The sequence below is a fragment of the Pelodiscus sinensis genome, chromosome 1 (genome assembly GCF_049634645.1).
Source record: "Pelodiscus sinensis isolate JC-2024 chromosome 1, ASM4963464v1, whole genome shotgun sequence".
NCBI lineage: Eukaryota > Metazoa > Chordata > Testudines > Trionychidae > Pelodiscus > Pelodiscus sinensis.
The window spans coordinates 107,388,335-107,406,128 of record NC_134711.1 but is presented as its reverse complement, the minus strand read 5'-3'; the positions used below and the strand labels follow the sequence as shown (position 1 = coordinate 107,406,128).

At 47.2% G+C, this 17,794-nt stretch overlaps 1 protein-coding gene across 1 annotated transcript in view; it reads left to right on the top strand.

Annotated features, from left to right (window-relative positions):
* Nucleotides 1–16,116, top strand: part of LOC102449895 (sodium- and chloride-dependent GABA transporter 1) — a 31,685-nt gene extending 15,569 nt beyond the window's left edge. The window contains exons 9-14 of the mRNA XM_006135489.4: nucleotides 608–720; nucleotides 8,180–8,311; nucleotides 9,146–9,248; nucleotides 10,331–10,431; nucleotides 11,448–11,615; nucleotides 15,489–16,116. Coding sequence (XP_006135551.1) covers nucleotides 608–720; nucleotides 8,180–8,311; nucleotides 9,146–9,248; nucleotides 10,331–10,431; nucleotides 11,448–11,615; nucleotides 15,489–15,593 — 722 coding nt within the window. The 3' untranslated portion in view covers nucleotides 15,594–16,116. The remainder of the gene's footprint in view (nucleotides 1–607; nucleotides 721–8,179; nucleotides 8,312–9,145; nucleotides 9,249–10,330; nucleotides 10,432–11,447; nucleotides 11,616–15,488) is intronic.
* Nucleotides 16,117–17,794: the final 1,678 nt, after the last annotated feature.

The window sequence follows — 17,794 nt, the reverse complement described above, 5'->3', positions numbered from 1 at the left end:
TGTACACCTAGGCTTGTCTATTGCCCAGGATTGCTGCACTTAAGGAGGCTTCTTATGGGCTAAGCCCTGTGTTGGAGCCTTCCAATGTAGTATCTAAGCTCTGAGATGATCAGCATTGTCACGACAGCTGGTGGAAACTCAACATTTCTCAACATTCTGACATTTTTGTTCTGAATTCCATTTCCAACTTTATCAAAAAAGGTGGTTTTTTTTACACATACACCAACTAAATTTTGCTGAAATTAACATGTTTCCCCAGAAAGTTTCAATTTTGACAAAATGGCATTTTTGGACTGAAAAAAGTAAGTCCTGTTAGAAAATGGGTTTGGCCTACTCTACTTCTCAGTATATGCATCAGTAACAAAATATAAACATTTCCAGCAAAACATTTGATCCCACAATGTGTTTCTGCATCACTGATTATGGTAACACAATGACAACGAGGGAAGAGGTGATGGAATCTCAAGTCCCCCATTCCTCCCTTGTGCAGTGCTGGCCAAGAGGCCATATTAAAATATTGGGAATTCTCTGCTGTCACCATCTCTCAGTTTAAGCCTGACATGTGTCATTGTCAATGCGCTTATTCAATATATTTTCATTCTGGTAGGTCCAGGACTGGCTTTCCTCGCCTACCCACAGGTGGTTACACAGCTGCCTATGTCTCCTCTCTGGTCGATTCTTTTCTTCTCCATGTTAATGATGTTAGGCCTCGACAGCCAGGTGAGACAGCACGCAGGGGAACATGGGTGAGCAGCAACGCTATTGTTAGATCAGAGCATTCTCAACAGTGAGAGCATCCATTCTGGGCAGATTTTCCGTGGGGTGATCTCCCGAGGGACCCTGGAGGAACCCTGCCCGTAGAACTGGTTCTATATAAAGGTACCTCCTGTCCAGCCTTAATAAGTCCCGTGACTACAGCAAATATTTTGTGGCTGATTTCCTATCAACTTCAGTCTGTCCCACCCATATCATTAGTCATTCAGCTCCCATTTGCGGCTGCTATCTGGCCCTGTAATCTGTGCACAGTGCCTAGGAAAGCAAGCCGTGTCCCGGCATGCATGGCTGCTGCCCTCCCTGCTCTCCCAAAATGGTGCCCTTGCCCCCATGATACACCATGGTCGCCTATTCTGTGAAAAATGTCACTGTTTCAGTCTGTCATCCCCCCATTTGGGATGTAAAATCCATCTTTTGGAATAGCTCGAGCCCTGAGCCTGAGAAAGAGCATGCCAATCTGATGTGCCAAGAGTCAGTCACATCATGGAAAGTAGCCACGTTTCAAAAAGCTGTGACAGGACAGAGGTACAGAGCTAGGCTTTGGCTCTGAACTTTCTGGAATTCAGGGGTGTTCGCCTTAGTCCATTTCTAGTAAAAAGAGACAACCCCAGCAGCAGTGACAGTGTTCTCCGTTTCACAGGCATCCTGGGTGAAAATGGCTAGCAATATAATGCAGGGAGCAGGTACGGTGTCTGGGTGGTAGCTGGCTAGTACTGGCAGCCAGTTTCCAGAGGAGCTACATTCAGGCTTCTTTCAAGTCATCGGAACTCCAGTCATGACTCTACGGCTACGTCTAGACTGGCATGATTTTCCGGAAATGCTTTTAACGGAAAAGTTTTCCGTTACAAGCATTTTTGGAACAGAGCGTCTAGATTGGCATGGATGCTTTTCTGCAAAAGCACTTTTTGCGGAAAAGCATCCGTGCCAATCTAGGCACGCTTTTTCGCAAAAAAGCCCCGATCGCCATTTTCGCGATTGGGGCTTTTTTTGCGGAAAACAAATCTGGGCTGTCTACACTGGCCCTTTTGCGCAAAAGTTTTGCACAAAAGGACTTTTGCCCGAACGGGAGCAGCATAGTATTTCCACAAGAACACTGACAATCTTACATGAGATCGTCAGTGCTTTTGCAGAAATTCAAGCGGCCAGTGTAGACAGCTGGCAAGTTTTTCTGGAAAAGTGGCTGATTTTCTGGAAAAACTGGCCAGTCTAGACATAGCCTACAAGAATATCCGGTGAGGACACTAGAGGGGGAAGCAAAGGGGGGTATATCAGGGTGTACCACAAGATCCCAACCCACAAACACCAAAAAAGAAGGGGCTGGATGGTGCTTATGTATTTTGCACACGATGACTTACATTATTTTTGATAACATGAGCATCAAAATAGCCAGGCAGCCAATCAATTAACCATATAAAAGCTTTCGTTTGGTTGGCGTTTATAACAAGATGGAGGGCTAGCCTTCTCCTCAGCCCATAGACAGCACGCTGGGCAGGGCCATCCTTAATCTTCAGCAACACACTAATGAAATATTTTTAAAACAATTTTTAAACTAAGATCCTGTAGACTAACTGACAGTATATACCGAGGGTTGGCAAATGCCTGTTAAATGGCTTCATTACCACTTCAATGACTCTTTCATGGGTTTGATGTTCTGCTAATAGGTCTGGCAGGCGTTTTCACTTTTGAGTTAAACTAGATCCTCTCCTGAGGAAGCAGAGCCACTGAACAGGGATAGGAAGAAGCAGATGGATAGACCCAGTGGTGTTCCAAATTTTTTGGGTGCCTACATAGCTGTATATTCTGTGTATGGGTAAGGACGGCCCTGATGCTGATCTGGGATGGGATTGCAGAATTAGGCAGGTTCAGGTGCCTTGAAAAAATGTTTCTGGGTAGACAGCAGAACTCAGTGGATACCTCAAATCTATGACTGTTCACCCAAATAAAGACCTAAATCCCCTCCTGCTCTGTTTATCATTGTTCCCTCCTGCTCTGCATGAAGATAACGCCTACAGAACCTAGCCAAGGTCAGAACCTCATTGTGCGAGGGCAGGTACAAATACACAATAGGAGATAGTCCTTGTTCTGAAGATCTTATGATCCAAATAGTGAAAAACAGGAAAAAGGTGTGAGGGGAAATGGAGGCACAGTGAGGTGAAGTGTTGCCTTGGGCCAACCAGCAGGTGAGTGGCAGAACTGGGAATAAATTCCAGTCTCCCGGGTCAGTTCCCCATCCACGGGCTCATGCTGTCTCTCCAATGCCCCTAATTTGTTTTGTTTGGGGTCTGGTTCTGCAAGCATACTGGTGAACAAGTTTACTGACAGGAATGTTCAATCTACAAGGGACATTTTAAGCAAATATAAAAGAGTATTTATAGGAGGTGAATTTGACAATAGTATAGGTGAGGATTCCTGTGGGAAGTCTAATTCCAAGAGTCACTAATCACATAGTCAGAGAACATGCATAGCACCAGTATTTCTTTGTACCGCAGTAGCACCTAGCCTAGAAGCTCCAGCCAGGCTCCTGGCCATATCATACAGCCCAGCAAGTCAGCTTAATATTTCATTTGATAAAGTATCAGCTATTCCTATGTGACACGCCCAAACCACCAGCGACTGACTGATTCCTTGAAAAGCTTACAGAAGAACTGGGTTTGGAAGAGAAAGATGGTAGTGCCCTTCCCAGTTAATTCAGGGAGGGCATTCTGTGCATATAGAGCTGCACAGAAGAAAGCCCACAACTTATGGGAAATCTTGTGCAATGGCCTGGTCTAAGCCTACTCTCTGGAAGGAAACCAGGCTGTTGGGATAGGATCTGATAGCTGAATCCTACATGCTTCCTACCCCCCTGGGTCCAGGTAGTGAAATAATAGCCGAAGAGCAGATACTTCCTACAGTGATGGGGGGGTTTCTGTTGCTCTGGGCAATCCACCTCCCTGAGCAGCCGTAGCTAAGTTGATGAAAGAATGCAGCTATCAATCTAGTCGCTTTCACATCAGGAGTTAGGTCGGCATAGCCAAGGCCCTCAGAGGTGTGAATGTTCTACACCCCTGAGCACTGTAGCTATGTTGATCCAAACCAGTGGAGCTCACAGCCACTGTGGGCTCTAGAACAAGGGGGGGGGATGGGGGGGGGGCTCCATGTCCTGGAAGAGGCGGGGCCTCAGGCATAAGGGGCAGGGCTGGGGGTAGTCAGCCTTTGGTGTCACCTAGACTGCGGCATACCCCCCCCAACCCCTCCCCCCAGCCCTCAGAGCCACGCAGAGTGCCTAGCACAGCACTCCAGCAACCATGTAAAGGGCCATGGGCTGCAGTAGCAGCAGCCACAGCCAGGAACCCCAGGACCCTTTGAGTCATTGGGCCCTGGGGCAATGGCCCCTTTTCTCCCCTCTCCATTTCCCCGTCGGCAGGCTTGACCTACTTTTAAAGTGTAGACCAAGCCTTAGACAAATTCCCTGCAGAACCCACTTCGGTGGAAGCTCTGGTTTCTAGTTGACTCCTTCACGGCGATGTGACAGTAAAACAAGGAAACACAGGCTTAGCAAAGGGACTTCATAACCATAAACACACACCCCTCACTCTTAAAAAGCACAAGAGAGTTTTGTTTGTAAGTCCTGGGTTTAATTTCAAGGCCTTAGGGACGATAAAGTCCTTCCTTCCTGCCCTCTCTCCAGCTTGCCTTCTAGACTATTCCTGGTGATGAAATGGCTTCCTTGGCTAGGAAAACAGCTACACTGTAAAAAGAACAGATTAGATGGGAGGGAGTGGGAGATTCTAGCTCCCCCTCTTTCCCAGACAGATTTCTGTGAGGAGAGTCTATTCAAAGCCAAAGACCCTGCTGATAGAAACCCTATTGTTTGAGTAGGAGAAATTGGCTCAGTGTTGATGGCCCTTGATTGCTCTGTCACATCTTTCTCCCTCCCTCCCTCCCTCCTGCCCTTATGTTAGCTTTTCCACTACAAAATGCTGCAAAATGGATGATCTGATCTACAATTACATACTGGTTGCAATTACACATAGCATCTATAAAAAACACATGGGAATCACAAATGGACTCGGACATATTCCCCAAACAGTCACACCTTGTGTCCAATCAAATCTAATCAACCCAGCTGGCATTCCACATGCTGAATGCTCTGACTCAACACCCCAAACCCAGACTTATTGCAGATGTTATTTGGCAAACAATCTCCAATAATGACTAAATGTTCCCAAAATAGCTAAATTCACCGAAAGATCTATTCTCTATGGATCAGTCACTCGGCTCTCGTAAATAGTTCAATACATGGCAATCAGTCTCCTAAGCACTGTGTGGAATTATTGATTTATTTGCTTCTCAAATATTACATGAAAGTCTTATGGCCCCATATGACTGCCAATCTCAGAGGACATGGAGGAATTTGGGGGAGCGGTGTATGAGGCATCAAAAGCAAAAGAAGCATTTAGATGTTAAGGGTTTCTATCTGCATACTGGAGATGCATTTATTCAGTATATGATTTACACATTCAGTATGGTATTCCCAATACTGGTTTCTGCATGCCCTCCCCCCCCCCCCCCCCAAAAAAAAAAAGAAAAAGAAAGAAGGCCTGCATTTGCAAAAGAAGTAATAACTGTGCATGCAAATAGATAGGTAGGTGCTTGGCTAAATATTAGTACATACAGGCTCCTGATTTGCTGGTGTTGTGATAACTGAGCACACAAATGCAAATGTGCAATTGCACAAGTACTTCAGGCTGCCTGTTATGAAAATTAGTCCTCAGATGATCTCATAAAGGATTGGTTTGCACAGGAACATATTCTACTGGAAGGTCAGGAGGCTGCTTGGTCCAGGCCAGGTGTAGCAAGGTGGTAAGGCTCTTGTGTCAAACCACACCCTTAACAGGTGCTAGAACCCATCAGAGGGCTGCCAAAGTTCTGCTGGCTCGTTGTGGCAGGGACAGCTGGTTAGTGCCATGGGAATGAAGGGAGGTGAGAGCGGCTCCCTGGGAAGAGGACGGAATGGGTCTTGGGGGGGAGGTGTCCATGCTTTGGGGGGAGGGAAAGCTAAGCTTGAGGTTTATGTTCTGGTAATGATTATGAGCTATCAATAAAACCAAATCCCTTAAAGATGTGTGTGCGGGGAGGAGGGGGTGTCTTTAGTCATGAAGGTATTACTACACTCAGTGCTGAAACACCTACCTGATTTGGGATCCTGACTCTCATTTTCCAAAGGGATTTAGGCACAAAGATCCCATCAGCTGCCCATAGGGTTTAGACCCCTAGATCAGCTAGGCAATGCAATGCCAAGCAGGGCAATGCTGAAATACCTTTAAAAATTGTACGTAAGGCCTCATTTCAGCAAAGTGCTTAGGCACATGTTTGACTTTCAACATGTGCTTAGGACCATCCCTATTCCACAATGCCCAAAAGCCTGCACTTAAAGTCAAGAACATGTTTAAGTACATCCTGAATCTCTGTAATACGGACTTCCCTAGTCCAGCAAAACCCCGGGTCTGGCATTGTCAGCAGCTCAGTGGATGTGCCAGACTGAAATACTTACAGGGAAAAACCATCGAGTTGGGGCCAGGAACATTGCTGAACTAGGGACGAATGGAGCCCGGGGGCCAATGGTCAGGAGCGGAGCCCTCGTGGCCCAGAGCTGGGCAGCTGAAAGCAGAGACCCACTACCCCAGGGGATTGGTGGCCAGGTGCGTAGCTCTGGTGGCTGGGAGTGGAGGGTTGACCTTCCCTGGTCCAGCAAATTCCCTGGTTCAGGACCAGTCTGGTCCTGAGGGTACCGGACCAAGGAGGTTCAACCTGTACTTTGCTGAACTGGGACCTAATTCCAGGTCTGTGTGCTCTGAGGAGGGAAGTAGCAGAGACTGTCTGGTGAATCCAATGTACACAACAGAGGCGTATTACTGGTACTTGGCATATATTGCATTAGTGGATGTGCAGGTGAATGAGCCTTTGATGATGTAGCTTATATGGTTAGGTCCTTTGATGGTGTCACTAGGGTAGAGCAACAGAACACTTTTGGCCATTACCTACCACATCATCAAGGAGCTACCCTATCCTAGATGAAGATCTGACACTCTCACAGACCTTGTTAAGCAAGCTCTTCCAGCAGTCAGCCCCCTCCCCCAACCCTAAGGCAAATACTCACCACCAACTACACACCCCACTACAGGAACACTAACCCAGGAACCTATCCCTGCAACAAACCCCATTGCCAACTCACCCATCTGCTAATGTGAAGTGTGCCATTATGGGCCAGCAATGTCCCTCTGCCATGTACATTGGCCAAACCAAACAGGACTATCTCTGGGCAAAACAAAAGACTCTCCGTGCCCCAAAGATCTTACAATCTGAATATACAACAAGAGGTAACAGATGGAGCCAGCAGGGGAGTACAAGAAAAAATGAGATACTATTTGTCAGCGTGATAGGCAGTGGGTTCAGCTCACCAACAGCCAAAACAGTATCAAATAGGAAACACCGCAATGGCTTGCTCTTCAGAGGTGTGGTGCACTCACAACTCCAGCTGCCATCCCTGTGAGCTATGGGGAGTGCTCAGCAGTTCTGTAAATCAGGTCGCTTTTATTTAGGAGCCTAAATGTTCCATTTGGATTCCTACCTTTAGGCACCCACATTTGAAAATTTTAGCCTTAATGGCTCCTCAAAGCACGTCAGGATTAGACCGTGGGGCCTCTTAGCCCCCAGCCTGGTGTGCAAGCCACTACTGGACCCCGCCTCTGCTCCAGAATGCAGAGCCACTATGTGTCAGTAAGCATCAGGAAACAAGTCGATATGTTATGTGGATTGCACAAGCACCATCACACAATTTGGCCATCTCTTCTGGTGTGTTCTATGGGATCTGGTTAGGATGTGGAGAGGTGTGTATCTCATAAGTATTTACTGATTTAGCCTTCTTCTCTCCCGCTATTCCTCCTCCACGCACCTCTTTTGCCCAGTCTCCTAGGACTTCCCCCAGACACATCTTCTCCTCTGACTTCCTTCTTTATTTCCCCTTACATTCTCCACACCAGCACCAATAATTATCCAGCTACTTGCAGTAACTCCTTCAGTCAAGTAAAAGGAACAGGTTCTCTCTCTCTCTCTCTCTCTCTCTCTCTCTCTCTCATACACACACACACACGGCTTCAATGTGGTAGCCCTTCAGCACCATCACTACGTGCTGGAACTCTTATAGGAAATGAGGTATAAGTGAGGCCATGCATGACCTAGCAGGGAAGCAGCAATGGGACACAGAGATAGAAGTGACGCAAATCCAGGCTGAGAGGTGGTGAATTCTCGAGAGGGGAGGGAGGCAGCACACACCACAGGAGTCTGGGGAGGAGGAGGAGGACGTGTTCCAAGCGAATGCAGAAGGTGATGTGTATGTGTGTGCATATCTTTCCTCTTGCAGTTCTGCACTGTGGAGGGGTTTGTCACAGCTCTGATAGATGAGTATCCCTATCTCCTGCGGGCCAGGAAGAAGCTCTTCATTGCGGTGGTCTGTTTCATCTCCTATCTTGTTGGATTCTCCAACATCACCCAGGTACTGTGCTCACCCCAGCTCCTGTACTTGGTGCTTTGCCATCCACTTCCGTGTGTAACTGCAGCACAGGAAGCTTGGGGGAAGAGCCATTGTCCAGGAATGACATTAGGGCTATTGCTGGTCTGGACTCTGCCCAGCACTGTTGTCTATCCACCACGTTGCAGTCTTTGCATTGAATGTCAATAAGTTACCACCATCCTCGTAGTTAGTCAAGCTGCAACTCCTGTTGTCTCCAGGCTGGGCCTAAGCCCTGGAGTGTGGTGCATTCTCTAAACAGGAAGTTGAGATAATCCAAAAGAGAGCAGTTTCTGGTGGGGCGGCAGAGCAATGACACTCAGGCTCCATGTTTACACACCCCAGTAAGTGACCTAATGCAGGGATCTGCCTGCTTGGGATATGGCAGTGAGGCCCAGGCTCCATGTGTGTGGACTAGAGGGCCTGGATCAGTGACACAGAGGCCTGGGTGTGGATTTCCCTCTTTGTGGCTTGAGGCCAGAGGAGTCACAGAACAGGGAATATCTGTAGAGGCATCCGAAGTGCAGCAGGAGGGGTTTAATGGATTCATTTTACAAAATGGCTTCACGTCATACTGAGGGGAGAAGGCAGCCACGTGAGAGCCCTATTTCTCTTCCCACCCTCAGCTAAGCCTGAACACTCACTTGGGTCACATTCAAGAGTATGTCTGTGATGATGGCAGAAATTAGATTATAATGAAATGACGTATCATTGTTGGCTTCCATAGGCCAAGGAAATTAACATACATTAGATAAAGGTATTAATCCTCAGCTCCCCCCTCCCCCGGCTGTACTCCATAACCAGGATTTGTCTCCTCAGGGTGGCATTTATGTATTCAAGCTGTTTGATTATTATTCAGCCAGTGGCATGTGTCTTCTCTTCCTTGTCTTCTTTGAGACCATCTCCATTTCCTGGTGTTACGGTAAGTGCAACTCACCTTGTTCTTTTACTACTTACCTCTAAGCACAGATAACGCCATTTTCAAAGGCCCTCAACACCTCAATAGCCATGGAAGTCAGTGGGAGACTGACAATTGACAATAGTGCTGGACTAATGCTGAATGCTTTTGAAAAACCACAGTGATATACTCCCTTTGCTTTCTCAGGCAGCCACCCAGCTGAGCACGACTTCACAGAGATTCCCATACAAATGGACAAGTCACAGGCCTCTAGATTTAGTTTTCTCAGGAGCATGAGGCAAATATAGAATTTGTTAGGCCAAATCACTGCTGAGCTTTCTGCCAATTTCTGATCCTTCAGAGGGAGACCTGCTTCCCCCTTTCTAGTAACTTGCCTACCCAACTGTGCAGTACTGGATTGTCAGAGCATTCTTTCTGTGAGGTTGAACAATGACCTAGGCCTGCTTATGATCTAGACCACTGGTTCCCAAACTTTTTGGCAAGTTTTGATTTTTGAGAAACCCTCCCCCTCCCTGCCAAAAAAAAAATAGCAGCAAAACTTGTTGAGCAAAAAAAAAAAAAAAAAGATTGTCCTTTTAAGAGCAGAGCAAGCATTGCCCTTTTAAGGCAGCCACTTTGAAGTCTACCCAGCCAGCCCGAGCTGTGCGTGTTCCGGTGGACGCCCGAGCAGACAGACGGATGGACCAGGCTCTTGCTTGCGGGGGACTGATAGGAGGGCCTGGGTTGCCTCATGCTCCCCCCCCCCTGGAAATTCTTCAGGCACCTCCCATTTTAGGAACCCATGATCTAGACCTTTGCTAGTTGATTACTGTCACTGTCTTGGCTTGGGAAGCTATAGATGTTTTAATGGTCATAAAATTATCTAAGTATCCATTCAGATTCAGCCAAGTATTTGTGTCAATGGCCTCTGCTTTTCCCCTGGGGGGCAAGCATAACATTTCTCCTTGCTCACCGTCAGTGCCTGCTCTCCTCTCTGGTCTGACATGTCCTCTTTCTCCTGTTCTGGATCTGTCTTGGGTCACTGGACGGAGCTGATGAGCATGGCTCTGAGATATCATTGCTCCTGCTAACATGCATTTCTGTAGGTGTGAACAGATTTTACATGAACATTGAAGAGATGATTGGCTACAAACCTTGCGGCTGGTGGAAGCTCTGCTGGGCCTTCTTCACTCCCCTCATCTGTGTGGTGAGAACAGAGCAATTCTATTTGCATAGGCTGACCTAGAAGGGCCCCCTCCCTGGAGGTCATTCTGTGGGTGGAGTAAGCATTAAATGTTTATTTTAGGTAACTCCTCTCCACATCCAGATCCGGCATAAAGTGCAAGTTAATCCTATGAAGAGACAAGGTGACTGGCAAGAAAAGGAATATGGGGGAGCCTTTTTTATTCTTCCCCCCGAATCCCTGCAACTGACTCTCAGAGTGTCTTAGAACATGTAGTTAGCAATATGTTACTCCTGTGCTTGGTATTGCAGAAGCTGAACTGGCTGTTTATTACTTTCAAAATCATTGCGAGCTGTGGTGGAGAAAACTCCCTGCCTCTCTAGCTCCAGCCTCAACCCCTACCAAGCTTCTCTGAGCAGGAGCCATGCTCAGATATAATCCAATTGGCACAGAGGAGCTCTTAGCATCCCCGTCCCCCTCCAACTCTTCCTCTCTCAGCAGGAGGTGCTGTTGGGATTGCTGTGGAAAGTTCCTAGCTCCTGAGAATCAGCTAAGAGGAAGCTGTTTAGGAAATGGTATGGGAGAGCAGCAGAAATCCAAATAGGGAAGGGTGTAAGTGCCCTGGCTGGGGCAGGGGAGTTTAGGGTACTGACCATGGGGAAAACATTACAGTACTACTACTTTCTCAGCCTCTCTCAGCTGGACCTGCTGTAGGAAAGGGGATAGAAACCATGTCTGGTGGAATGAGAAGATGAGAGAGAATTGTGCAGGTGGTGCAGGAACCTTGGCTGTCTGAGAAAGGGGATGGGATGTATGTGAGCGCCCTGGCTTTGGGTGGGGGACGGGTTGGAAATGGGGCAGGAGCCCTGGGTAGGGGAGGGGTTGGGAATGGTGGGGGAGCCCTGACTCAGGGTGGGGGAGGGTTTGGGAAGGCGGTATGACTCAGTGAGAATTGAGGGAACTCTCAAAAGAAGGACAAAGTAAGTGAATATTCCTGCTCCTGCCATCCTACGCTGTGACTGTTGGATCTGTTTCTCCAGGGTGTCTTCTTCTTCAGTGTGGTTGAAATGACCCCTCTGACTCTGGGGAAATACGTCTATCCCACATGGGGGCAAGGCATCGGCTGGCTCATGGCTCTGTCTTCCATGGTGCTGATTCCAGGCTATATGCTGTACTGCTTCTTCATTTCAAAGGGGACCATCAGGCAGGTAAGACCAACTTTGCAGCTTCGGCCTCTGCTCAATTATCTGTCCAGCAGGACTTCCCAGGGTCACACAGTCACACAGTCCCTGGGTCATGACGTTAACTCTTGTGGTCTTTGTAAACCAAGACTTCCCACATGCTCCCTCCTCATCCCCCAACACCCTTCACAGATCTGCTCCTTCATATTTCTGTTACCTCCTGCACAACACATTCTGTGTAAGCCAATAGAAAGCCCTTCCGTACAGGAGCAAATGGGTGACTTAGGGAACTGGGGTAAGGCGATAAATGCCTCTGCCTCTAGGACATTGGTTACTAGCTCTCCCAGGTCAGTAGTCACGAAAAATTGTTATCTTCTCCTTCCTGTTTGGTGTCTTCTATGAAACAAGTCAAGGCAATCTTAGTCCAGTTCCTAGCAGACTGCTGTCCACATCAGCACTTCACTGTAACATGGAAAGATGGTTGTAAATCTTCCAACAGAATGTTTTCTCATTGGAAAATGCTGCTCAGTCTGAGACAAAACTTCCCGAGGAAAAATGTGGATTCTGACAAAATTGCATTTTGAAAAAAAAAGAAATTGTTTTGATAAAACCAGAACATTCTGTTTGGACAATTACAGAATGGAATATTTTGATTTGTCATTTCAAAATGACTTCTGAAATGTATTTTATATTATATAATTTAAAAAAAAAGTCAAAATGGAAAGGAAATGTTTTTGACTATCTGGTAACAAAAACTTCCCATACGTCTTGTTTTATGGGAAATTTCTAAATTCTCTTTTTTTCCTGAGTTGGAATGAAAACAAATGTTTGAAATGGTGGAAATTCTGATTGCTGCAGTTCTTACAATGAATGTCAAACTAACAGGCAGTCTTAGTGAAGACACTAAGCATTGAATGAGCACAAAGCCTGAACTAGCTCAGAGCCAAGATCTGTTGGTGAGCGAGGTTTGCACTCAAGCTGGCTGTCTCATGAATAAAAAGGGCTGTCAGTCTCCTCTCTTTCATCAGCACTTAATTCACTTTAAAATGAAAGATGGAAAGAAGTTCCAGTGCTCCACCAATATAGACCCCACCATAATGTCATTTACTATAGGGCTACAAGTAGGTGTTCCCTCCAAGGTGTTACCTGTAACAGGGTGTTACCCTTCTCTATGAGGATAGCAATAGGCTGTACACCGTGTTGAGAATTAAAGCAAACCACCCCCACTTGGACCCATCTCTGATCCTCATGGATGAACGATCTTTGCTTAGAGCTCCATAGGATGGAACGAGCACTCACCACCCCTCTCAACCCCACTCCTTGGTAATGTGCCATGTGGGGAAATCCCTTCTTGTCTCCTAATCCGGGCAACAGTTCCCCCCTCTGTTTGGCTCCAGTTCTATTCCCCTTGAAGCTGGTCACAGCATTCTCTTGACTTCACTAGGAGCAGGCCAGGAGGGCCAAACTGTGATGCCCTCACTCACACTGAGTAGCATCTAAATCGGGGGTTGGCGATGCATGGCACACGTGCCATAAGTGGCACGGAGGATGATTTTTTGTGGCACGTGCAGCATGGCATAGGGGCTGGTTGGCCCAGCAAGCAGAGTGAGCAGCACAGCCCTGTGCTGGGCTCCACGTCCCTGGGGTGTGCAGCTCCCAGGAGCTAAGGCGTTAACCCCTCCTCCCCCACTACAGGCTCTGCCTCCTGCTCTGGGAGGGGGTGGGGCTGGGGCTGCTCTGCAAATCGGGGTGGTGCGGCCAGTCACATGCTGCTGCCACTTCCATGGGGGCGCTGGGGCCCGGGCTAAGCTGCGGCTGCTCCCCATGGGTAAGGAGACCCTTCCCCAGCACCACCCCTCTGTGCCCGGCCAAGGATTGGGGACAGCCCTGGGCTCTGCCTGACCCAGCCCCGGAGCTGCAGCTTGCAGGTGAGGAGAGAGCCCCCAGGCAAAGAACTGGCTCAGGCAGGGAAGTGACTCTGCCCCCTCGGCCCATCCTCACCCCAGCACTGCTCCCGGGGGCTGCGAGTCCCAGAGCTGCTGCCCTGCTGGTGTGTGCACTGAGGGCACAGGGATGTGGGGCAGGAGGGGGGTGAAGGAGGATGTGAGGGCAGGAGGGGAGGGGGCAGGGCTTGCACTGGGGGAGATGGGGAAAGTTAAATCTTGGCACGCCACTTCTGAAAGGTTGCAGGCCCCTGATCTAAATCCTCAGGGCGTTCCCCTGACTTCAGCACAGCTATTTGCACCATACGGAGCAATCACTAAGGTCATTGCAATCTGCCCTGAGTGAGCAGCATCACTGTAGCTGTGCCTCTGAATCTGTCAGTAACCTGCAATCCCACTCGGTGTCTAAGTGATTAGCCACCGTCCTTCTGACTCCTTTTCTCGCAGGCCCATGGAACGTGGTCCTGCTCAGGGGTTTCCCTAGACCCCCCCCTACAGGAGTGTATACCGCCCCTGAATTTCCCCAACACCCCCCCAGTTTTGTGAACTATGGTGCCATACAGCCCACCTTCACCCTCACGGTCTCACCCCTCATCGGCCCTGACACCCCCTATGTAAATTCAAACACCCCCCCTAATTTCAATTCCTGGGGAGGCTACTGGTCCTGCTCTGTTGCTCCAGGAGCGCTCTCAGCATCTGGTGCAGAGTGGCAATGTCAGTCAATGGGAATTTAAAAAACAAAAATTACAGCGTGATTGGCTTCTATGTACCTTCCCTGCCCTCTTCTCCCTCTTGTGCTCTGACCGGTCTGCCAGTTCAATGGAATGTCATTTTATTGTAGGCAGCCAACACACACACACCCAGGCCCCTGGCGGACTGAGCCACCACACTTACCAGCAAACAGCAGGTGGCAGGAGGGAGACAGAAGGAGAGAGAGAGATTGAGGATTACTTTGTAACAGAGCTGAGTCTGGAGGGAAATTAGATGTCAATGCTGAATAAAGGGGTTTTGACAGACAGGAAAGATTATAAACCATTTTAATCCTACTGAGCATGAATGTAAGAAAAATAGCACACGAATGGCAGGAGAGCCTCACTAGACATTTCAGGGGCTTCACCCAGGAAGAAACACTTCAGATATGTCTGAGTGTGGGGGCTTTTCCTTCTCTTGAAGGGGCTCTTCTCTGGCTCAGTGATGTCCATTCACTTCAGGCCTTCTTCCTCTCATATTCCATAATTTAAAGCACCAGTTCCCCTCCTGGAATTCAACCTCCAAGTCCATTTAACCCGAGGTTTCAACCCGTACAGCTCAACCAATGAGGGGCCCTTTGCCCAAGGGCCTGCTCTCTCCCACATCCCATCTCCCTGGATGTCTTCCAGACACAGCTCCACCAAGGGAGCTCAGTTTTATTGAGACCTTGATCCTGTCAGGTTGGTATAAATGGGAATCCTCACTGGCGTAAAGGGCCATTCAGGATTAGAGCCATAAACTAAATTCCTTGGCATTCTGTAACCATTCAATAACATTTTTAATGGGAATTTTGGGGAAAATGTCACAGAAAATGTGGGTCCATTTTGAACCCTGTGAAATGGAAACAACATTGACATTTTTGTAATTAAAAAAACGGTCTCTGGGTGTTGCTCCAATTGCTGGCTTACTTTTCAATGGTGATCTGTATAATTCAGAAGAGAGGACTGTGTACAGTATAACAGCAAAGGAGGAGTGATTACATTGCCAAATGAGCATGTATCAGAGGCACGCATCCTACCAAGTTTCAGTGATCACTATCCACACAGTAGCTCTCTTGCTGTAACTAGGGATATCTCTTCAATTTGGAAGAAAGGGGTGGTGACCTTCAGCCCAACGTCATGTGTGGAAGTGGTGGTGGTGATAGGGTCTCCTCATTTTTCCTTGGATACTTGTGTCCTTCCTGTCATCTTTGTTTGTTCCTGAACAGCGTTTTCAGCAGATGACTCAGCCCACTCAAGAAGTGAACATTCAGAACAATGGACTAAAACCGAAGGCCTCACTGAATGGGAGAGTCTCTGATGCTGCTGTCTAGGCAGAAGGCAGAATCTCTTCTCCCTTCTCGGTAGCTGCTCCTGCCAGTGTCCTTTGATCTCCCTTGTGTGTCCCCAGCTCCGCTGTTGGTTTCGGTCAACGTGGGAAGGATCTAACAGGGAAAAGCATGTCTCTGGCCCCTCAACCCAGCTGATCAAGACTGTGTTAAACTCCATAAAGACAATGTGCAGCGACTGTCTTTGTAATTGATGATCCCAGTCAATACTGCCAGAAAGGAATGTCACAGGATCTAGTCTTCTGCTGATCAGGGATGGTATTTTCTATAGTACAATAACTTCTCCTTTTTCGTTGTGTTCTTCATCCTTGCTTTTCTACTGAAGTGTACCACACACCTTCTAATGAACAGCAAGGCTGTGGCAACATAAAACCAGCTATATTTTGGTTATGGATTCAAATTCAAGATGATTATCAATTAATAGAGCATAAAACACCTTTAACGAGTAGATAGTTCTAAGTGCTTTACAACGGACACATGAAACAGGAATACAGAATATGTGTGGCTACAGCATACCCCTTAGAAATCAGGACAGGCATTAGGGATGTTGTGCTACTGGACTTGCTGTCCTTCAGCCACGAACATAATTTGGTTACGGATACAGTTATGGTTATGAGTATTACCAGTCATTTATACAGAACCATCAGTATAAGATTCCTTTATACTGGTGGAGAAGATGTCCTTTATAATGTGGACATGCTCCAGCCAGGCACACCCAGGGATGATATGTGGTGTCTTATGGTACTTTATATACCATACCCACTATCTGCTCCATTATGGTATCAAGGGAGTGCATGTTGCTGGAGGTGTTACCCTTCGTCCTCACTGAGGCATACTCTACCAGCATCTCAGCATCGACCCTGGCAAGTCTTATCCTGTAGCATACCAGCATGGCACAGGGAGGCAGGGTGGCGTTGTAGATGACGTTGGAGTTGAGGTGGTCGCAGCCTTCTGCTCTACCACTGGATCTGTTCCACCCAGCATTCTTCCCAGGGTTTTGCTCATACTATTCACCGTCTACTAGTGGAATGGCCCCGTATCACAGAATAATAAAATCACAGGACTGGAAGGGACCTTGAGAAGTTATCAAGTCCAGTCCTCTGCCCTCATAGCAGGAACAAGCACCATCTAGACCATTCCTAACAGCTAACTTGGTCTAATCTGCTCTTCAAAATTACCATTGATGGAGATTCAACAGCTTCCCTAGGCAATTTATTCTAGTGCTTAACTACCCTGACATCTAGGAAGTTTTTTCTAATGTCCAGCCTGAATCTCCATTGCTTCTTGTCCTATATTCAGAGGATAACAAGAACAATTTTTCTCCCTCCTCTTTGTAATAAGCTTTTATGTACCTGAAACCTTTTAAAACATCCCATGTCAGCCCTCTCTTCTCCAGACGAAGCAAAGCAATTTTTTTTGGTCTTTCCTCAGAGGTTGTTTACTCGACCTTTAGTAACTGTTGTCACTCTTCTCTGGACTTTCCCCACTTTGTCCACATATTTCCTGAAATGTAGTGCCAAGAACTGGACACAGTACACCAGATGAGGCTTTATTAACACAGAATAGAGCAGAAGAGTTACTTCTTGTGTCTTACTTACAATACTTCTGGGTTTGTTTGTTTTTTGCAAGTGGTACATTGTGGACTCATATTTAGCTAGTGATCCACTGTAATTCCCAGATCCCTTTCTGCAGAGCTCCTTCCTATGCAGTCATTTCCCATTTTATATGTGTGCAACTTATTGTTCCTTCCTAACAGGAGTAGTTCACAATTTGTCCTTATTGAATTTCATCCCATTTCTTTCACTGCATTTCTCCAAAGTTTGTCCAAATTATTTTGAATTTTAATTCTGTCCTCCAAAGCACTTGCAGCTCCTTCCAGCTTGGTATTGTCCACACATTTTATAAGTGTACTATCTATGCCATTATCTATATCATTGATTAAAATATTGAATAGAACCAGATGTAGGACTGATTCCTGCAGGACTCCACCCTATATACACTTCCAACTTGAGCATGACCCATTGATAACTACTCTTTGGGAATGGTTTTCCAACCAGTTATGTACCCTTCTTATAGTAGCTCCATCCAGGTTGTATTTCCCTAGTTTGTTGATGAGCAGATCAAGTGAGATAGCTTTCTTTGACAGGGCAACAAGCTTTGTGGCTCGGGAGAGCAGTAGATGTAGT